The sequence below is a fragment of the Chroicocephalus ridibundus genome, chromosome 1 (assembly GCF_963924245.1).
Source record: "Chroicocephalus ridibundus chromosome 1, bChrRid1.1, whole genome shotgun sequence".
Taxonomy (NCBI): domain Eukaryota; kingdom Metazoa; phylum Chordata; class Aves; order Charadriiformes; family Laridae; genus Chroicocephalus; species Chroicocephalus ridibundus.
Genome location: NC_086284.1, coordinates 69,038,264 through 69,061,240, shown reverse-complemented (window position 1 = coordinate 69,061,240; position 22,977 = coordinate 69,038,264). Strand labels below are relative to the sequence as shown.

Sequence of the window (22,977 nt, the reverse complement as noted above, 5' to 3'; positions counted from 1 at the left end):
TTTTAATATATCCATTTTCTTGATTAGATATTTATGAATTTCATGTGTTTTTCTTATTTTCAGGCTGTGCAATCTATATACATAGATGGAGGGGAGAGTGCATTTTTTGACACTCGACATATATTGTCTAAAAAGGATTTATTTTTAGGTTACTACAGAAATACACACTACTAAGCTACTTACATAAATCCATAGTCACACACTGGGTACACTAGTTCTTGGAACTTCACTTTTTTTTTTTAACTTTATTTTCTTTTCCTATTTGGAAAGGCAAAAATGAATTGAAACTTTCCATTCTGAGAGGTACACGCAGTATATCTACATATAGGAATTACATACTAACATAACTGTATGTTCTGCTTTCAAACATGGTATTAATTTCCCATAATTATCACATTGTTTAGTAACAAAACTGGTTTCTGATGTGAATAGAAGTCTAACTGACCATTTTAATATTGAAAGGTATTTTTTTCCCAATATATCCCTCTTGAGATATTGCAGTCATACCCTTCCCCTTATCCCTACCTCACCCCCAAAAAACCACACATTGCAAAAAAATGAACTGTTTTCTCCACATTCAACATTAATGCAACTGTTTCCATTTGGTTTAAATTCACGCATTGGCTTGAAAGTCAATGTGCTTCTAGGTACTTCTGCATGTTTTAATCAATGTTAAGTGGTATTATATTCCTGTTTTAATTAGGATTACTTTAAGTATTGATTATAAACTTGCTGGCACCTTTATGTTTTACATATATGCTGGGTTTTGTGCATGAGAGCTTTTTAAGCATAAATTGTGATAGAGAATCAGAGCTGTATGCGTACACATATTTTCATTTTTCTGTTTTTGATTGATCTGTGGATGTTGAAGGAATAATGCTTTTTCAGAAGAAAGAAAACTTGAAAGGAATGCTTGAGACAATTTTTTCAGATTCCAGCATCTGTATTGGTATAGGAAGCTTAAGGGAGAAAAGGAGCAGCTTTTCATTCTTGGCATATATGGCTGCTCTGTTTCTGTTCTTGATATGCTTGCCTACGAGCTTCTTTGGAGAGTGTTTTCCTGAATATGGCAGAAACAAAGTGGATTGTTGTTTGTTGGGATATATTGCCCTTTTCAGATTTTAGGTATTTTGTTTCTGTACTCGAGTCTTCCAGCATGCTCCCTGAAGTCAAAGCAATATGCTGCTTGTATTTGGTTTATTTTTTGTAGGTAGGTTTTGTTTGCTTGTTTGTTTTCTGAAATAGTTTGGGAAATGATTCTCCCATGCCATCTTGATAAAATCAAGTATGTTGCTGCGAGAAGACAGCAAGCTAAATTTGTTGACACGTTACAAAGTCTTCCTTAATGCTCTCAGATTGTCAGATGTGTGCTGGTAACCCAATACTTAGAAGCACAGGAACAGCAAATTTTGTTCCAAAAGGTGGAAAGAATGCCTGGCTGCCATACATTCTCTACTTTTCACAAGGTTGCACCTGAAAAAATATGTCAACAGCAAAGATGACACAGTGCCAAGTATCTAAATTCAATTAAAAATATCAGATGCTACAAAAAATTTAAGGTGGCAAAACCTTGAGGAAATGTATACGTGTACTTATACATTTGTTTATTCCTAGAAACATCTTCAACTTTTTTTTCTTGTTTTTACCAGTTACGCTTCTAAGCATCTAAGCAGTGCTCTTCTCTACCATATATGCAGGAGAGTCCTTTTTTCTTGCTTCCCTTTTATTGCCAGTGTCTTAGTAGGGCAGGAGTGTGTAACGTTGGAAGGAACTAGGAAGATGTATCTTGTTTTGAATTTTTCCTTCCTCTTTTTCTAGCCTGTTTTGTTCCCTGTGCCTAGCTCAAGCTAAGCTATCTGTGCTGCCACGGTAGTCCATTTTTAAACTGTAGTAACCCAGTATTCATGGGGAGAAGATAGCAAGTCAGTGAGGTATTCAGAATTGTATAGTCTGTTTTTTAAGACTTGTCCAAAATACCTAGTGATAACTTTTCTATTGCTAAAATCAGCTGTGCTAAATTTTAAGTACTTAATGCTAAGTTGAGTGCATCACACAGTTAAATTAGGACCATGTATATTAGAAGTGCAGTGATAGAGAGAAAATCTATTTCAAACTTAAACTGATTATTCTGCCTCTGTGGCTCCAAATTGGAAGACTTATGCTCCAAAACAAAATGTTAGTGTATTTTAACTTGTCAAGGTCTTAGACCTCTTAAGAAACTTTCTGTTTCTTCTTAGTGGAAGTGGAAAACTGAAGGTTTTAAAGGTGAGTGTATTGACCTTCTGTCTGCAAACCCTCTCCAAATTCTCTAGCATTCAGGTACTTCACAAATATGAAGAGGGGGGGAAAAAAAAAAAGCAGAGCTGCCTCTTGAAAATGCAATCTTCTATACAGATAGGTTAAACAATTAAAGTCTTGCCCAGATTAAATGACCTCATCATCTCTGGTTGATGAGAATATGGAAATGGTACATGACTGTATCAAGTATTCTGGGCTTTCTTTTTTTCATTTCAGTAGTAGCAGAACCAAAAAAATACTGAGCAAATTGTTCAGCTTCATTGTAGATGGCAAAACAGTGCCACAGAGGGAACGTTTTTGTCTTGGAGGAATCTAAAGAGCAACTGAAGCTTTAACAGAGCATATTTGTTGACATAAAATGTCTGGCTAGAGAACTGAGTCTTTAGCTATGCTTGAAAGCTTGACAAATTTTTCTTTCTTAACTGCTCAGTGCTAGAGGAATCTAAACAGCCATTGGCTGCAGCCAGTGTTGGGAAGAAAATGTATTTTTTTTTTTTTTTTGTAAGCTCCTACTCAAGTCAGTAACATGATTAATATATTGGGTTGGTCAATTAATCCCTTGTTCCAGTCTCAGTGGTTTTTCAGGGCCTTTTTCCAGTTTGAAGAAAGAAATTACTGTAAAATGTCTTCTCCCTCTGTCTTCCCTCTGTGCCCCACTTTCTAATGTTGTGGTGGTGGTAGTGAACTTTAATTTGCTGTACAGACTGTGCAGGCAGTCATTTTCTAGCAATGCTAAATGGTGTCTTCATTTGCATTACATTTAGGTTTCAGTATTGTGGGCTTCTTTACTATAAGTCCTTAGAGGAGAATGGAGTTTTCAAAATGCAGTTCTTACAGAGTGCTCTGACATGACTAAGTATTATCTTTAAGCACTTAAGTGAATATTGTGCACATCAGAAGACTGGAAATCGAGATCACAAAATCTGGAATTGGTTTTGCGTGTGTGCGTTTGTGTTGTAGTAGGAAGCGGAAGAGTGCAGAAAAAGGGAAACTGCATATTTTTTGGTTTAATTTTGAGCATGAAAAGATTTGTCCCCTTCTGTTGGAAGAACCGTGAGAATAGTGTGCCAGCCCCAGAGGAAGACTTCCTTATCGTTCCGTTATTGAAGCTCTTCCTGTTGACACACATGCCTGGTCTGGCTGGGGAACTTTACCCAGTCATCCAAAAAAGAGGCTGGCTTCATGGGACTTTAATGCAAGAATAGAGAAATTTAGATGCTGGGGACCTGGGGAGAGGAGGCAAACTCAGAGACCTCAGGCTGTGTGAGGCTAGTACATTTGCTTTGTAACTTGCTTGAACTCAGACTAATGAGAGTAAAAGTTGGAGGTTTACCATGGAAGAATAGACTTCAATGCAGGCTGAGCAAGCCATCAATAATCCTCAGTGTATTTTTGGCTGGAGCTGCTGCAGTTAAACTATTGCTAACGCTTCAGCTTAGTTTAAAGCCATGTTGGGCATGTCGACAGATGTTCCAGTCACACCTTTGAATTGCAGCAGAGACAGTTTTTTTTAATACACTGTCTCACAACTCTGAAGGAAGTGGGACGAATGCTATTAAGTTGCATCAGCTGAGCTGAGAGAGCAAATTTACTCAGAAGAACTCTGAAGTGAAGCATTACTGTGTGAAACAATGCTTTCATGTCCCTTTTCAATGCCTCTCTTTAAGTTCTCTGGTTAGCTGTAGAAAACATGTGCATGCACGATCACCAGTTTACAGGCTGTTTGTGAGAAGTATGGATGTGTGGCATTTCCGAGGCCACGTCATGAGTCAGTTAGCAACAGTGTCTGAACAGTGTCCCAGAAAGAGATCAGAGGCAGGAAGACATGGAGTCCTTTGTCACTTTATGCTTTTCCTTTAAAGCTGAGGATGCAGGTTGGCTTAATCTTTCTTTGCTGTACTTATTGAGAATTTACGTTCACATGCATCAGAATGCTGTTGAACAAATCTGCAGAAAGGAAAAAGTATATCTTCACTGAAGATAGGGTTGAAAGAAGCAAGATGATTCTGTTAATAGTATAAAGCTATTTGGGAGCTGGAGACTGAGAAAGGCATGTGTCTAGTAAAAAGCACTTAAGCTGAGCTGCAGACATCTGATAAAAAAGTTATATTTGCTACTGTCATTTAGAGTTCCCTTCTCTACTGGCAAACAAACCTGTGTTCCTTTGGTCTGTGCATTTTTATTTTATTTTTATTTTTATTCCTTGCCTTTTTACCAGGAGAGAATGATCTAGTTCCTGTGGTATGTGCTCATAATATCTGGGTACTGGAAGAGTGAAGGTAAATAAGACCACGTGCATGGTAGACTTAGATTTAGTCATTCTTTGAGAGTTCTAAGTTTTGTCTTTAGAATGAAATCACTCGTCCATGTAGTACTAAGGTGCTTTAGCAAAGCCATGAGGAGCATTACCCAGTTTCCTGTCTGAGAGTTTTGATTTTATCGGTCGGCCAAGGAAATTTACTGCTCAGCTTTGGTTATTAATGGGTATGTAGAGGGGAAAGCTGTGGTTTTATTCTTGTTTTGCACTCTTGTGTTTTGTAGTCTCTTGGTTACCCTTAGTTCCTCAAACCTTTTTGGTTTTGTGTTGTTTTTTTTTGTTGTTGTTAAATGTAGGATACATACATGTTTCTTGTTGCAGTTTTGAAACAAATATTTCCTGTGAAGAATATTCATGACTTGCATGGTACCTTTCTGTGAGGACTTTCGGCAGCTTCAGAAGTGATAATTACCTCATCAAAGCGCTTTGAAGTCCAGCCTGTGGTGTAAGGCTGTTGGCTGTAACTAAAGTGGCTGTTTTCCATCTCCACATCTGTGGAGTGTGGTGGAGCTGGGGGTCAGTCCTCATATGCTGTGTTCTGGTAATGCCTTTAGGATAAAATCAGTGGACTGTATCCGAAAGCTTCATTTCTGTGTTGTGTTGTGTTCCTGGTGTCTTACTAGAGGACCGATCAAAATCTAAACACAAATTTGGAAGGAAGCAAATACATGTGAATGAATCGGACGCAACAAACTGTTGAGTTGTTGCTGGCTACTGCTGAGCTCTAGACTCAGTGACTGTCAGGAGCTGCTGCCTTGGGAACAGAATACTGCTGCTAAGTTTAATAGAGAACATTTAGGAAGAAAAATACAACATAATACTCTGCTTTAGCCATGTTGCTGACACTGCATGAGTTGACAGATGACTGGTTTATGGATAAAGTTTTAATATCTAAACCTCTTGGGATTTTTCTTTCTTGTCTTCAGGTGAAGCCAAAAATCTTCCTACGTATCCGGGGCCAAACAAGATGAGGGATTGCTACTGTACTGTAAATCTGGACCAGGAGGAGGTTTTCAGGACCAAAATAGTGGAGAAGTCATTATGGTAACAAATACATGTATATGTGTTCTGTTAACTCTTCTCATTCTCTGCTTACTGTGTTTGTTTAATGTTCCAAAGATACTTTTTGGGGGGGGAGGGAAGATGAGTAAGATCCTTCTTCCCATTTTAAGAACACTAGTGGTAGAACTATTAATGTCAGGATTCCTATCTGTATATAAGGGAAAATGTCTTCCCCAAGGCAAGCCATATTAACTGTTTTCCTAGGAATATAGAGCCAGTGCTCCTTTCTTTCTGCGGTATTTGTTTTGAACTTCACTAAGCTTTTTAGATCTCAGCTTAGAAGGGAGCACTGAACTCAATTTCACGTCTATCAATGCTTAGAATTTTGCGTTGGTCTAGCTACACTGATGGGTGGAGTTAGGGATTTATTATTTTTTTTCCTGTCATGAGGCTGCAACTGAAAGGAGAGGTTTGTATGTCAGATGCCTGTCTGATTATCTTGGACGCTTCCTGTGAGCTTGTAGAAGCCAAATGTAGCATGAAACAGAACAGAAGCATATAGCAAAAGTTAAAGTGCTTTCTCCTGGAAATCCCCAAACATCAGAAAAATAAAGGGAACATGGCTGGGCATATATGTGTACTCTGGCAAGCGAGGCTTTCTTTGGAGCTAGGGGGAAAGCAGCAGCAAGGAACAGTCAAGTTTGTAACTTTTATCTTAAGATATAAAGTGGGAAAAGAGTGAGAGTTGAGTAATACGGTTAGGAATTTGCTATTTGTCTTGTTATTGCAAATAATTTACTTTGGAAAATAGCTCTAGACCCCACCCCAACCTCTCAGAAGTACCTAACGCATTTAAGAATGTGAATCTGAGTAGCTTGAAGTGGGATTTATTCCCTTAAGTCGCTTCAGTTGTTCTCTCACATATTTTTTTGTTGTCTTTGAGTCTTTATTCCTCATTTTATATTCTGATATGGTGTACTGATCCATATTTTTGTTTCTTGAGGCATTGAGTTTGACAAAACATAATGAGAATGGTTTTGAATGATGATGCTAACACTGTCCTGTTTGTAGTGTACTATATGTAAATAAAAAAAAGATAAAGTGAAAAAGGAAAGACTGAAAGACTAATCTGTATGCTTTTTTTTTTTTTGCCATGTAGTGTCCCTGAACCAGTTGTTTCCCTAAAAGTGATTTTGTAACTAATTTAAATTCATTCCTGGGTCAACCAACTGTAGCCTTCCTGCTCACCACTAGAAGTTGCACAGTGGGGTTTTTTTGCTGGATGATCATTAGTGCTTTGCAGTGGAAGGTGTGGAGTAGAGGTGTATGAGAATAGTTGATGTAATTTCCTTGAACTAATCCAAGTATTTTTTCTATTGAGAAAATAAACTTGTAGTAGTAGGAATAAGCAAAAAAGTGTAGTTCCTTCAGTGGGAAAAATTCCATCTGTCTTCAGATATCATTATAAAGCTGAAGAGGTACACTGAGGTTGTACAGAACTGGAAGGTTTCTGGTTTCCTGTGGAGCTGAGTTCTCTTCATTAAATGAGGTGAATTCAGAGGAGAGCAGCACAATGATTGGAGGTCTGGAAAACATAACTGAGGAGGAAAGGTTAAAAGACTACAATTATTTAGCCTAGAGAAGAGGAATGAGAGTAGATAAAACTATGTAAATACATATTAAAAAATAAAAAAGAAAACAACCCAAACAACAAACCCCCCAAAAAACTTAAGAGGGAGGGAATTGCTCTGTGTGTCCAGTATGGATATTGCAAGTAATAATGGACTTAACCTAAACTTCCTTCCCCACTGCAATTTAAGGTTTACTGTGATGGAAAATCTTCCTGTTGTTAAAGATTCTGAAGTACTGGAATAGATTGCCTTGGTTTTTCCATATCTATCGCTGAAGGCTTTTAACAGGCTCTATATAATGAGGCATGATCAAAATATGGGGATCTTCCCGCTTTAGAACAGTGGTGGACCAGATGATCTCTCAAAATCCCTTTATAGTCCTATTTTGTTTGATCTAAAGGTTGACTGAAGATGATCTCCTCAGTTGTTTCTTCTCCCAGTGAATTAGTGTCTTCAGTGGTAGTCTGCCTTCTCCCTCTGTGAGGTTCTGTTTGCAAGCGCTACTTTTGAAAAACTTGCTGCTTAACAGTCCCTAAATATCCACTTATAGACACTGGCAGCCACTGAATTTTGCATTTATCTGTATAGGTGTTTCCCTATCCTTGTTTTTATTTTGCATAAAAGAAAAGTGGACAAAAATCCCAAATACATGAATGGTAAACTGGTATGTCTTCCTAATCCGTGAATAGGAATCATTCTTATTTAGCAAGGCACGGTCAAACAGCTACTTAATCTTTTATGACTGTGTTTACATCATTTAAAACAAGTGCATAAACTTCCAGAGGAAGATGTTTTTCAAATGATTTCAGACCATACTGCAGTCGCCTATTGTTTTTTGTAAGACTCCAAGATGAGCACATAGCTGAGGAGCCAGTCATGCTGTTAAATTCTTTAATGCTTGTTTGTAAATTGATTCAACCCATTGAGTAACCATGAATTATTGGGCAGGCATAATATTAGGGCATATTATGTGCCCTAAGGCCCATGTAATTTGTATGCAGCAGAGAAATACCTGCTTTCATGTATGGTGTTTCTTTGCCAGGTGCATGCCAACCTAATAGTGAAGCATTTGTTGAGTCCCTTTTTCTGAGGTATCACTGCTGTGGTATGCGATGTTAGATGGGAGCAGGGATGTGAAGCTGGGACAACGCATGGCTAAAATAATCGAATCCTGCCTGAACATCTGCGTGGCTGGCATTGAAGTGGGTGACAGAGCCTTTGACTGTAGTTTGAAGGGGAGAACGCTGGCTTCGCTCTGTTGTTCATGCCTGTTTTCTACTTCCTATCACTTCATGGCTGAAAGGGCTGGCTTGCTATAAAGTAAGTTTTAAGAATTGCCTGTATTCTCACTTATACTGGTAACTCCCCTATCTTTCAATCAGGTCAAAAAATTGATTTTCATGTAGTCTATGAAAAATAAGATGCTTTGTGGGAATGTGTGAATTGAAAGGTGTTTCATATGCAGCCCCAGCACTACTGACTGAAACAATGTCTTCTGATTCAGATTTGTCCTGGAGAAGCTGATCTTTTCCAGCATATCTGCATGAAATGACTCTTTATCTGCATAAAAAGGCTTATAATTAAACACTGTCTTGTGTACTTGGGAATTTAAGGTCTGCTTGCTGCTTTTTTCTTCTTTTTTTCCTTTTTTTTTTTTTTAACTCAGTTGAGCTTCATTAGGCTTCTACTAAGCACTGCAGACATGTATATTTTTTCCAGGCAGTCCTTCTCCTGATATAAAGCTTAAATAGAACTGGCAAATGGGAGAAAGGAAGCAGTTATCTCTCCTTCCCAGAGGGACTTGGATGAATGTCCAATTCTGGCTTGCTTGGTGTATCTGTGGCAGAACCTTCAGGCTCTGACTCATGATCTCCTGTGTTTTATACTGGGACAGTGTAAGAAGTTGCCTTCCTGAGTTCTGTCCTGATCTTCTGCAATGGATTTTTATTTTATTAGGCTGCGGCAGAGGCATGAGAAGACAGCTGAAAGCAGTAAGCTCTTAAATCAACAAAGCATGAATCATTCAGAACTCTTAAGAACTGAACTAGCACATCCTGTTGCCCAGTCCGGTGCCCTTAGCAGTGGTCTGAAGAGAATCTCTGTGAGCCTGATGCCCTTTGTATAAGTTTGTATCTCAAAAACTGAAAGCAGACAGCATGGTGAACCTTAAGTCCTCTGTTTAGCAGTCAGGTGGGACTCATAAATTACAATCAGGAACTTAAATAATTTCTGCCCTCCAGCCGCTGTTGGCTTCTGCTAAACTGGTGGCACTGCAGCCATGTACTGGAAGACTTTGAGGGCTGCTGTGAGGATAGCTTGGTAGTGTCTGACTGAAACAAGTCAAGGGTTGTAACATGGACAGACCTTTCTATGAAACCACAGAGCAATGCGAAAGTATTGTTTAAGTGTGGCAGTTCAGAGCCATCCGACTTCTCTGGGGATCTTTGGACAAGCACAGTGATCGCGTGGGTTGGTCAGAGCAAGCTCTCTAGGTTCCCAGGAAGAGAATCTTGAACTCTTCAAGCAGCACTGTTTTCATAAACTCCTTGGCACAGGCTTTTAGTAAATTCTAAGAAGGTCACATGCAAGTCATAAGATATGAGGAAGAGGTCAGTTAGAGCCAGGATGTAATACGCTTCTCTGTTTTGTATTTGTTGTTCAATATTTATATTACCACCATCCACAAAGGCACTGAGTAGAATTGGATCCATTCCATATAACCTAGTGGAGATGTACATGAAGGGACTCATGTATTTTATGTCCAAAGGAATATCTGAGAATTTTTATTTTTATTTTAAATGCATAGATCTATAACTTTTCTTTACTTTTGAGCTGCAAGTAGACAGCCTGACAAGAATTTTGCCTATTAATTTCCTTTGCTGAGCCAACTACCTAGCTTCCCCCATGAGTAGCTTTAAACTTCAGGCTCCACCATCCAGGACTTGTTCCTAGCTACAGGTCTTCCGTGAGGATAAACTTTCTTGGCGTGTTGGCATTAAGACTGACTTTGCTTTTGCTGTTTGCATCAAATGTTTCCATTCACTTAAAGGGCAGTGTCAGCTGCAACAGGAAATCAAGGCAGCTTCTCAAATCATAGGTGAAGAATGGAAGGAATGTGACATCTCTAAATTTGTTTCAAGGATATGAATAAAGGCAAAAACTGTCGTACGTTAAGAATCAAATGGCTGACAGTGTGTGCTTTAGAGAGATGAGCCAAGAGTCTTGAGTCTGTGATTATTTAGTTCTCCACTATTTCACTGAGGAATTTTTCACGTGCTAAACATAGTGATCAAAGCCTGAATGAAACAGCAAATGAAGCCAGAGGCACTTTCCCAGCCCCCAGTCTTTTTTTTGCTAGTCTCCAATGAAGGTAACAGTGAGAACTACAAGTCCGCAGTGTGCTTGTGAGTGAATAGTGAAATGTGCTGTAAAATCATAGTTAAGGCCGTGTTCTCTTTAACAAAAGGTTTCTGTGTCTTTGTTTTGGTATTAGATTGGTTAACAAATTCAATCAGTAGCTCTCAGAACTTTCTCTAAGTAGTTCTACTTCCATGTTGTTATTTTTCAATTACAGGTTTGCTTAAAGCCTTTGTTTTCCTATGTTTGGAGTTCATGGCTGCATAGCTAAACTTCTCTCGTGTTCCGATAACATCCTGGATGCAGGCCACTTCTCAGATTTTAAACACAAAGTTGTTTCCCTTAGTTGGAGCATTGCCAAAATTAGCCGTTCTATCCGAGTTAATTCCATTAGCTACTTCCATATTCTTATGTGGCTAGCTCACCTCCTTGAAATAACTTTCCCCAGAGTGGACGCCTTAAGTAAAGAGGCCTTGAGCTTGATGCTGTAGCCTGTTCTGCTGTCTACATGTTCTGTAGCTTCTGTCCTGCATGCTCCCAGCTCACTACTTGGCATGCTGGACTGCCCCAGGGTCTGCCGTCTTCTGCACTCAATTACATCTAACTGTGGCTTGAACTCCTAATATCAGTAGACTTCAATTCTGAAAACACCCCAAGCCTTTAAGGGAATGGGATAAGATAAGTATGGGTACAACTTCAGCCTGGTCAGGGGTATTACTGAGGGCAAGGACTGTATGGTTGTGTAGGGAAGTAATACAGCTGGGAGGGTCGCCAGGAAAGGAAGCAAGATTTAATGGAAGGAGGAGATTTGAAGTAAGCCTTGAGACTCAAGGCAGGGTTTATGAATGAGAGCATTTATTCACACGAAAAGGCACCAATGTGAGTAGCAATTGTTGGTGTTGTAGGCAGCTTTGACTGATTAAAAAAAAAAAAAGTAAATGCAGCTGTAATGTGACTTCTGTTGTTTGTGTGTGTCATCTTACAGAATATTTTAAGAGGTGACTGGGGGCCAAATGGCTGCTGCTTAAAGTTATCATAATCCCTGTAAGCCTCACTGAGCCAAACCAGCAACTGTCAAGTGAGGATGATAACTATAGCTAGTGTGTCTGTCTGTCTCTTCTGAGCATAGGGTTGATAAAATGCACACTGCTTTATTTTTTCTCTGTGGAGTAGGGGTGGTTTTGTCTATCTGGGTGTCTGTGCACCGTGATAGGAGGAAAAATTTGCTTAGGCTCAGTAGATGCCTGGAAGACTGCAGCCTGCTCTCTAACAGTGGGCATAAGTCTTATATTTGGATTTAGGTGTTGCCTTGTGTGCCATTAACTTCCTGCTCTGTGTCCTCTGCCAAATCTGTGCTTCAAATAAAATACTAGGTATTTTTAATAAATTGTGTAAGGAAGCTACCATGACATCTGCCAACTTTGGCTCTTACAGAGCCTGTCTCACTTGCCTGTTGTCTTGTAGCTCTGTGTCTAGTAGGAGACTGAAGTGTATTCAGATTTTATTTGGCTTGCTGTATCTGCTTTGAATAAACCTTCTCTTCTCTACCCGACTCCCTTTACATACACTGCAAAGCATAGTATAAAATGTACTAGCCAAGTAGTAGAAAAAGCTTACTAGTAGAAACAAATAAGTGTAGTCCTTTGTACAGACTGATTTTGCTTTCAGCTCACACAGCAATGTGAACTCTGGTCTTCAGTTCATGCAACAGGATGAATGCAGTATTTCTAAACGTTTTAAAATAGTCAGAGGATGTGGAGTTGTCTGTGGCATGTTAATAGTCCTTACTTTCAAGCACAAAAGCAGTTTTAAAAAAAATAATCCATGCACAAAGAATTCTGGTTAGTGGGGTTTCATTATTATTCATCATGCAACTCTTTCACTTCATCCACTGAAGTGCTGGTGCCAAAACAAAAACAGAACTGCTTTGGCAAATCCCAAGTGTTGAGAAACAAGCACAAGGTTTTGCAACGCAGCCTGAAACTAAAGAAATGTTTCTACGCTGAGATTTATTTTATGAAGGCTGTTTCTCTCTGTTGATATTATTTGCGATGATTGCAGTAGATATCTCAAGGTACAGAATTAAAGTCGCAAGTGTGCCTTTGGAGTTTAGTGAAACATGTCAAAGTGAACAAATTTTGAACCTTTTCTAGGGGAAGAAGTTCCCATTCATTATGTTTGAAATGAGAATTCTCTTCCTTATTTGCTTTCATTCCACTTGATCTGCACAGTAATTTGTATCTCTTCTCCTTTCCTGTCTCTTCCTAAAAATATCCATTGCCAAAACTCATATTAGAAGAGATTCAAAAATAGATACCTTTAAAGCCCTTCCCATTTCAAGTTGGATAGCTCTATGGGAGTGAAACAATACCTAGAGGGAACCTTTTGGTTTTGATTTCCTGGTATTCCTGCTCCCGTGAGTATTCAGAACAAGCAAGTTTTTGATGGGGGGAGGGTATGCCTGAAGATTCAAATCTATTGCACTTTTACTTGACTTTTTGTGGGGTTTTTGTTGTTTTTTTTTTTTTTGGTCTCTTCTGTCACGACAGCTGTGGAATCATCCTAGGGAAAGTGTCTTCAGGGGGGATCGGTTAGTGTATGTGTCAGTGGTAGGGGCTGTATAAAAGCTGCGCAGTAAGAGAGCCCTGTGCTTCCTGAGAATGATGGCTGAGACAGACCTTCCCTCCTTGAGAGCACAGCAAGGTGATGGGTGTGTACTGGAAAAGAGATGAGAAAGGGGTGTGAAGTGAGGGTATGTGGAGTAGAAGGCTACAGAGTCAGGCAGCTACAGAGTCAGCCTGCCTGAAAGCTTGGACCAAGAACTTCAAAATTGGTACGGGTTTTTCTCTGTAGTTTCTAATCCCGTCAGGAAAACAAGAGACAGTGACTTAGCAACAAAGCCTCACTTAATAACTAAATAGTAGTTAACTACACTGCTACTCTTTTGTCACTGTGATAGCAAAATTAAAAAGAAATTAGTAAAACTATTTTAGGTTTAGTAGTCTTTATTGAAGAAGCTGGGGTCAAAAATGCTTTTATATTCAGCTTGGAAGCAGGTGAATTGCATTTACAGTGGAGGTCCACTGTTTCTGTCCTTACAAGACCCTGCTCTCAGTGGTTACATCCCATTAGTTGTTTGGAGTACAGAGGAAACTGAAATAATGACAACACTGGTCTTGCCCATGCCCTTCCATTGTGACCATACTGATGTGCAGCCTACGCTGCAAGGTTGGGGGAGGGGGCCCTCATTATTTCTCCTCCTCTTTGAATGATTAAAACTTCTCCTCAGCGTAGGGTTGGTTAATCTACAAGGAAAGCTTAACTCAAAACCTAGAAGTTGAATCTGAACTCAGTTGTTTCTGAAAGAGTTTTCAGGCAGGCTAGTTCTAGTATTTGTTTTGGAGGATCTTGTCAGACTCCTGAGGTCTGTGTAGGCAGATGCTGCTGCTTTTTATTAATTGCTATGTCAAAATAAGAGTACTCGCTGAAGCACCATCAGACTAATTCTGGCTCTTGGGAGAGAGGGGGCATCAAGGGGAGGGATTTAGCTGTTCTTTTGGAAAAACCATTCTGGAGCCCTGGGGCTCATGCTCAAGATAAGTTAGCTTGGGAAATAAATCATGGGGTTTGACTGCTGCGACCTCTTGCTCTTCAGGTCTCGGTGGGAGACAAAGCAAGTACTGTTCTGAAGAGATGCAGAAGAGATACATGGAGTAAAAGCACACATTTAAGTGGAAGCTGGAAGCCTTTGTGTGGTTACTTTTGATTCCTTCAGAAAGAAGATACTGTTTCTCAAGAGCTACATAAGATTGGGGCATGGGGATATCAAATTTATCTTGAAGTGTATCCTTACAGTTAAAACTTCGCTGGCTAATTATCCAGTGCAGAGTGAATGCACTTGTGTTGGAAATCTGCTTGCTTATATTAATTAAGAACACAGTGCGCCTCAGGGTGTTACCTGAGTGATGAGAGGTTGTGAAGCTACAAGGGGTAAAGCCAAGAGCAGAACAAAGCATCTCTTCTGTTGACAGCAGCCACAAATAGTGTACCCCATGAAAAGTACCAGCCAGCAAGCGCTCCTTAGGCTAATAAGCCTTGTGCCTAAAAGTAGTGACCAGATGTGGTCCCTGCATGTCTAAGTCAGCCTCTATAGCATTTCTTCTGTTAATCAGTCTCGTTCTGATACTATATATTGGACTAGATGCTTCCTGTTGTCCACTCTGCTTTTCTGAATCTTGTGTTTGTTTTGCTGTGGTGTGGTCTTAGGTATTTTCTGCCCCCGACCGCCACCAGTGATAAACATGAATAGGGAACTTGCCAAAGGCCCCAGTTGTCTCTTCCCTGCTCTTTCCCCCAGAATCAGCTGAGCTGAATTAAAGTATGCTCAGTATAAGCCTTGCTTGCATTTACATTGCCTTTAGAATTTCGGTGTACTGAAGCTTCCCTCGTATTCTTGATAGAAAGCTGGGTATATAAGCCACAGTTCATTAAGTATCATTTCATTCTAAGGTCATTAGTGAATAAATTCATCCGTCGTGTTCTTCCAGCAGAAAGGCCAATTTTATGGCTGAACAGAGTATTAGGGCTCGGAACGATGCAAGTGTTTTGCATGTATAGTGCACTAGATATTCGGGCAGTGTTTATGCATTTGTGTAGCCCCCTTGGGTTACATCTGTGTGTGAAAACTTGCACCAAGTGATGTGCACAGAATGAGGCCCTCAGGGCTGCCAGCAGAAGCACGGCTGCTGGGACAGTCAGATAGTTCCCAATTTGGTAGAAGCTGCTTGTACCAAAGAACTCAAATATTTTGTACCTGAAGCAGTGTCTGCTGAATTCTTGATTCCAAAATAAACCACTTGGAGCAGAAAGGGTAAAGAGGACATAACTGAGAGTGCTGTATCGGAGGGGGTAGTTGGGACAAACAGTCAAACCAGCTGCCATTTCCAGCTGTTAGATTTTTCTCCCCTGCCTTCACAGTAGGGATGACTGAGTGGGGCTCACACTGGTTGCCATAACTTACAGCTGGATGCATTTATTTCAAGGAATAGGAAACCATTTCAGTGGTGGAAGTTTAACTTGTGGGTAGGCCTCGGGCTTTGTTGTTTATCCAATGTGTTCTTCCATGTGGCTGGTGGAATAGTGACTTAAATAATGTTCTTACAGAATATTGAGTGATGTCTCTGGACTTCATGAAATTCGCATGGCATATTCCCTTCAAACACAGAGTGGTTAGCTAATTTGCTGTGCCTGTGTGTTTTGAGTGAGATTTGTCAGCTAGCTCTTAAGGGAATGTGGCAATTCTAGGGGAGCATATTTTCACTGTAGGCAGAAATACAAGCAAAAGTATATGGTGATGTAAAGTCATAGAATAGTTTGGGTTGGAGGAGACCTTTAAAAGTCATCTAGTCCAACCTCCCCTGCAATGAGCAGTGGCATCTTCAACTAGATCAGTTTGCTCAGAGCCCCATCCAACCTGACCTTGAATGTTTCCAGGGATGGGGCATCTACCACCTCTCTGGGCAACCTGCACCAGTGTTCCACCACCTTCGTTGCAAAAAGTGTCTGTTATATCTGGTCTAAATCTTCCCTCTTTTAGTTTAAAGCCATCACCCCTTGTCCAATTGCAGCAGGCCCTGCTAAGAAGTTTGTCCTTATCTTTCTTATAAGTCCCCTTTAAGTACTGAAAGGCTGCAATAAGGTCTCCCTAGAGTCTTCGCCAGGCTGAATAATTCCAACTTTTTCAGCCTTTCCTCATAGGAAAGGTGCTCCAGCCCTCTGATCATTTCTGTGGCCCTTTTCTGGACCTGCTCCAACAAATCCATGTCTTTCTGTTCTGAAGACCCCCGAGCTGGAAGCAGTACTCCAGGTGGGGTCTCACAAGAAGGGAGCAGAGGGACAGAATAACTTCCCTCCACCTGCTGGCTGTGCCTCTTTTGATGCAGCCCAGGATGCAGTTTGTTTTCTGGGATGCAGGCATACATTGCTGGCTCATGTTGAGCTGCTCATCCACCAACAAACCCAAGTCCTTCTGGGCAGGGTTGCTCTCACTGCTTCATCCCCCAGCCTGTTACTGATACCAGGAATTGCCCTGAACCAGGTGCAGGACCCTGCACTTGGCCCTGTTGAACCTCATGAGGTTCACATAGGCCCACTTCTCAAGCCTGTTCAGGTCGCTCTGGATGGCATCCTGTCCCTCAGGCATGTCAACAGCACCACTCAGCTTGGTATCATCTGCAAACTTGCTGAAGGTGGACTTGATGCCACTGTCTATGTCATTGATGAAGATACTGAACAGTACTGGTCCCAATACGGACCCCTGAGGGATATCATTCGCCACTGTTCTCCATGTGGACATTGAGCCGTTGACCACTACCCTCTGAATGTGACTGTCCAACCAGTTCCTCACCCACTGAACAGTCCATCCATCAAATCCATCTCTCTCCAATTTAGAGAGAAGGCTGTTGTAGGTGCCCATGTCCAAGGCCTTACAGAAGTCCAGATAGACAACACCTGTAGCTCTTCCCTTGTCCACTGATGTAGTCCCTCAAGCACAGAAGGCCACCAGGTTGGTCAGGCAGGACTTGCCCTTGGTGAAGCCATGCTGGCTGTCTGGAATCACCTCCCTGTCCTCCATGTGCCTTAGCATAGCTTCTAGGAGGATCTGTTCCATGATCTTCCCAGGCACAGAGGTGAGGCTGATGCGGCGGGAGTTCCCAGGGTCCTCCTTTCTACCCTTTTTAAAACTGGGTGTGATGTTTCCCTTTTTCCAGTCACCGGGAACTTCACCTGACTGCCATGACTTTTCAAATATCATGGAGAGTGGCTTGGCAACTACCTCAGACAGTTCCCTCAGGACTCTGGGGTGCATCTCATCAGGTCCCATAGACTTCTGTATGTTCACTATCACATCCCCTCTGGTAGGCCTGTCTATTAGCTGATTTAAGAAGTTATGTTCGGTGCACTCCAGGAGTCTCCTGGATTGCCTACAGCTCACTGTGCTACGTTTCCAGCAGATGTCAGGGTGATTGAAGTCCCCCAGCAGGACGAGAGCCGGTGAGCGCGATGCCTCCTGTAGCTGGAGTAATAAGTTTCATCAGTATGCTCCCCTTGATCGGCTGGCCTGTAGTAGACATCAACCACAAGGCTCCCGTTGTTGCCTTGGTCTATTATTCTTACCTATAAGCTTTCAACCTGCTCATAGTTGTTCTTCAGAGACAACTCTTCACACTCTATCCATTTCTCAATGTAGAGGGCAATGCCTCTGCCCCTCCTTCCTCACGTGTCCCTTCTGAACAGCCTGTAGCCCCCAATAGCTGCACTCTAGTCATGGGATTCATCCCACCGGGTTTCAGTAATGGCAACTGGGTTGTAGCTTTCTAGCAGCACAGTGTCTTCCAAATCCTCCTGTTTGTTGCCCATGCTGCATGCATTGATGTAGAGGCACTTCAGCTAGGCTGTTGACCATGTTGCCTTATTAGAGGAACATCCCTTAATTCCTTTGGGGTCTTTCACTGGTGTATCTCTCTTGGCTCCTATTACCTCAGGAGTCCCTGTCTCATCTCCGTAAGACTTCGTGTGCTGCACTGTAGCCAGCACATCTCAGAGCAGCAGGCTGTGGGCCCTCGCTAGCACCCTGTCCCTCTAACTGTTGCCTGTCATCCCACAGCTTAGAATCATAGAATCGTCTAGGTTGGAAGGGACCTTTAAGATCATTGAGTCTAACCATTAACTTAACACTGCCAAAACCACCACTAAACCATGTCCCTAAGCACCATGTCTACCCGTCTTTTAAATACCTCCAGGGACGATGATTCCACCACTTTCCTGGGCAGCCTGTTCCAATGTTTGATAACCCTTTCAGTGAAGAAATTTTTCCTAATATCCAATCTAAACCTCCCTGGTGCAACTTGAGGCTGTTTCCTCTTGTCCTATTGCTTATTATTTGGGAGAAGAGACCGACCCTCGCCTTGTTACAACCTCCTTTCAGGTAGCTATTGACAACTTGTCATGGGCAAGCCTGATATTGCCTACCTCAAGCCTAGTTTAAAGCTCTGTCAATGAGCCGTGCTAGCTCGTGAGCAGAGACCCTTTATGTCCTGAAATATCCTAAAAGAAGCTAAGGAAATGACCTCTCCTGACAAAATGCTGAAAAATTTAAAGTTAATGCAAGGAACTATTAAAAATTTTTGGATATCTAATTTTCTAACATAAAAAGCCTTTGATAGTGATTAAAGCTACAGTGTGATTCTGTCTCCCATTTTTGTGCTTAGCCAAGGCAATAAGGAGGTCTGTGTTTAAAAGGAGAAGAAAAAAACCCTGCTGGCTTTTGGCCTGTTGGAATTAGATTTATTTTTAAGTCTACATCTGCAGTGCTTGGTGTATTTGTCCATATGACTCAAATTACATTCACCTATTTAGTTCTGCTGAAGCATGAGTGACTTGGAATGAAAAATCTGTGTAAAATGGTAGACTTGTCAATGAATAAATAATGTTGATATATGCTTATAGTTCCTAGGAGTGAATTCTTAACCATATAATTGGACAGAGAGAAAGTGAAAGGGTTGCTGTTAGGTACCTGAGGTGTTGGGTTTTTTTTCCGTATAAATTGGTAAGATCCAAAGAAAGACCCTTAAGTCTCTAAAGAGCTTTCATGCTGAGATCGTATTTGTATTTTTTTAAATCTGGCCTTACTTAAAAGAACTTATTCTATACAATTCCAGTAAGCAAAAATAGACAGATATGCAGCGGTATCAGGTAACAAGCATTGTGCCAGCTCCAAGGCTTAGTTACCATCAGTCAACTAAATCTGACTTTAAATAAGAAACTTTGCAGGGGATGAGAAAGGAGGCAATGGCTGTAGGCATTTTGTTTTAAATAAACAAAATCCTTTTAAAAATAAATAAATAATAATAAAAACTATATATGCCATGAACCACACTATGTTTTGTTCATCCTGTTCATGTGTATGCTTTTGTGATCTCTGTCGTAATGGTCTACTGTAAGCATAGTGTGTCAGCAGGGACGTGTCTCCACTATTTAAGGCACTGTATGTTAACAAATAATGTGGTCTCTGCCCTCTTGGTTTAGGGACACTTGTTTTCCAGGTAAAAAAGAAGTACCTATTCTTTTTTGTGCGTTAAGAAGTCTTGTTCTGTGGGCATTTAAGATAGTTGTGCACAAGTCAAGGTGCAATAGTGCTTAAAGTTGCACCTTCACGGGTGGGAGAGACCATGACAGTCCAGAGTGATATTCTAGGTGTGAAGTGTAAGCAGACCGGCTCCTCCAGGATACCAACACTAATTTATCTCTTTTTTTCTCTTGTGTGTGTGTGTTTTTGTGTATGTTGTTGTCTTTTTTTTTTTTTTTTTTTTTAACCCAGCCCCTTCTACGGAGAAGACTTTTACTGTGAAATTCCTCGGACCTTTCGCCATCTGTCATTTTATATTTTTGACAGAGATGTTTTTCGAAGGGATTCCATCATAGGTATGTGTTCTTAAATTTTTATCTTTACAGTTTACTTCTCTTGGATTTTAACTGTTAGTTTGTATGTAGTCTTATGAGTTGGGGTCTTGATAGAATCAACAATGACAGTGGTATTGCTCAGTATTGTCCTTTTTTTGTCAAGTGACAAAAATGCCTTCATTATTATGTATCATAAAAAAGGCTGAGAGATAAATGCTATCTGTTATGACAGCAAATGCAGATTGCAGTTTAACTGGACTAGGCAGTAAAGCAGAGTTTAAATGTTAGCAACATCGTTTGTTACTGTGTTGTTGTTGTTTTTTTTTTTTTCTAAATGAAAGGCCTTTAGTCTTACAGTTTTCTTAGAGTTTTCCAGGGCTCGTTACACTTACCTGCATGCAGTATTGGTAGACCATGACTGCCTTAATGACGTGCAGAGTAATAGCTACAGGTCATAGTTACCCACAGAATGATGACAGAATTTTATAGAGAGTATCAGAGCAAGCTATTGCCTGCAGAATAGCTCTGTAAGACTTCCAGTGCCTATTTAATACGAGCGAGGCCTCCGCTTTTCCAGATATTATTTGCTACACATTTCACTTGCAGCAAATTGCATGATACTCCATTTGTCACTTCAGGCATAAAAGTCTTGTAAAAGCCTAGTTTTCATTGAGGGGAGCAGTTTCCACTTTATTTTAGCTGTTTGGATATTTTTATAAGGTTTTTTTTTTATCTCTTACTTTTGAAATAAGTCTACTCGACTACCATTTTTCTAGTTCAGTATAACATGACTATACCTATCAATGAGGTGTGGATATCTTGACAGAGCTTGTAGTGAGGAAGTTGTCTGTTGTTGAGCAACAGTTTGTATAGTTCTGTAAAATGCATTATGTTAAAGTGGATGGAGTGGTTGTGCAGATCTCTTCGTATGTATCTTTACATTACACTAGTTTATCATGCAGTCTCTAGTTCTTTCTTTAATTATTGTTTTACATTTTACATATGAGCTAGGAAACTAGGTTGTCATTCTCTTTATGTCCCTAACTGAGCTCATGTGTGTACAGCATCTAGCAATCCAGCATCCTGGGGAGGAGGAAGCCAGTTTCTGATTTTTGAGTGAGCTTTTGGAAGGCTTTTTGGTCTCTCTAATCTCAGGCTTCCCCTTGAAAGGTGGAAGTAATGCCTTCTTTCTTTCAACTGATGAGTTTTTCATTGTTGAAATTGCCTCATCTGATCTCCTGTGTGTGTCACTGGTTTTCTGCAGCTGCGGTGACCCATAAACAAGCCATAGACTGGGATTTTTCTTACTCGGGGCTTTACTACCTCTCTTGGAACAAGGGTCTCTGAACACTTAACAGAAGCCAGACCTACGAAATTGTAGATAGAGAATTGCAAATTGTTTCCTTTTCTCCATATTTCCTAAGTTCCTGTTTAATAATCAAGCTCTGACATTGGAGGGGAATTCTTCCTTCAGGAGCTGCTAGAGTAATCTTGTCTGAAAGATCCTGGCAACAGTTCATGAAAAGAAAGACTTGCAGAAGATATAGAGAGACTTTTGTTTGGATGCCCGAATGATTGATCAGGTTTCTATTGTTCAGTACCTTTTCAGGAAAGAGCAACATTGACTTTTGTGCATGTTGTAGAACCCATAGGTAGGCAGGCTGGTGTGTTACTATACTGATGTAGCACTAAAAGTCAAAACTCCAGTGTTAACCTGTCTACATTGAGATTGTAGGGAATGTTCTTTCATTGGAACAAAGTCTGAAATATCTAAATGGAATAGCTCCTCTATGTCTATGCTCAGCTCAATCTTAAGAGACCTTTTCTTGAAGAGGCTTGAGCAAGGGAGGTTTGGAAGAGGTCCCTACTGAAAAAGTTTGGTCAGAGTAGTGCTAGACTAGACTCTTTTCCCAGAACTGCTGAATTCTGCAAATAGGGGCCCTTTGTGTGCATTACAGAGATCACTTGTTATATTTTGTCATCATGAGACACTTCTGCTGAAGAAAACATGGTTACCCATGCTCATCCAGCAATGAACTTTCTCAGAGAAGGGAGTTGGGGGTTGTGTCTTCCATACGGGGAGACTAATTTTAAGTTCAGGTGTTACTGAGCTTGTGAATTTGCCTGTATTTCCTGTGTGATCTGGTATGCTTAAAACATCTGTTTGCATTGTTTGTTTGGCTGGTTTTGAGGGGGTTTCGAGGTAGAGAGAGAACACAGAGTGCGTGTGTGTCAAAATGGTGAGAATTTGGCAAGTAGCTATTTTTTTTGAAGGTGGTTCACTAGCAGAGTTCCTTTTGAATCACTATTTAGTATTGCCAGAACTTTCTCTTGACATTATAATATTGATTTCTAGGGTGACAGGAGCTCAGAGTAGGCGTGCTTTTATTTATTCAAATATGAAGTACAAGTTTGGGATGGTAAATTCTTTAACATCCGAAATGCAACTCAGTGTGTGACAGATGAGAATGCTCAAGCCACCAAAAGCGGAAGGAGTGGGGGCAAGAAAATGAAAAACAAGAACCCCTTGAAACCTCTGACAGAAACTTCCGAGGAGAACCAAACAAATTCAGAAACTGAAACACATGTGTAGCAGATATGTTTTGGAACATACTGTAGTATTTTGGCTTACAGGATGAGAGGATTGTGCAGATAAAGATATCTTTGAGTTTGCATGTTTGTTTATTACATTTGCATTTTCCTAATCATAATTTGCTAAGTCATGTAGGATTTTGTTAGCTAAACCGATACAACTCTTGAACAACTGCGTCTGGGAAGAATCTTGGATGCTGGTTGAAATGCAAATATAATAAAGAAAATGCAGAGCTCAGTGGATCGGAAATATATGATTTGTCTTTTTTTAGGTACAATGTAGCAAATGTACAGTTACTGTGGAAATAAATTAGTCTG

At 40.5% G+C, this 22,977-nt stretch overlaps 1 protein-coding gene across 2 annotated transcripts in view; it reads left to right on the top strand.

Moving 5' to 3' along the window:
• The window catches only part of RASA3 (RAS p21 protein activator 3), a 138,568-nt gene that overhangs the window by 34,959 nt on the left and 80,632 nt on the right, over window positions 1-22,977 (top strand). For both annotated transcript variants that reach the window (XM_063338386.1, XM_063338396.1), the window contains exons 2-3: window positions 5,542-5,659; window positions 19,985-20,088. In XM_063338386.1, coding sequence (XP_063194456.1) covers window positions 5,542-5,659; window positions 19,985-20,088 — 222 coding nt within the window. The remainder of the gene's footprint in view (window positions 1-5,541; window positions 5,660-19,984; window positions 20,089-22,977) is intronic.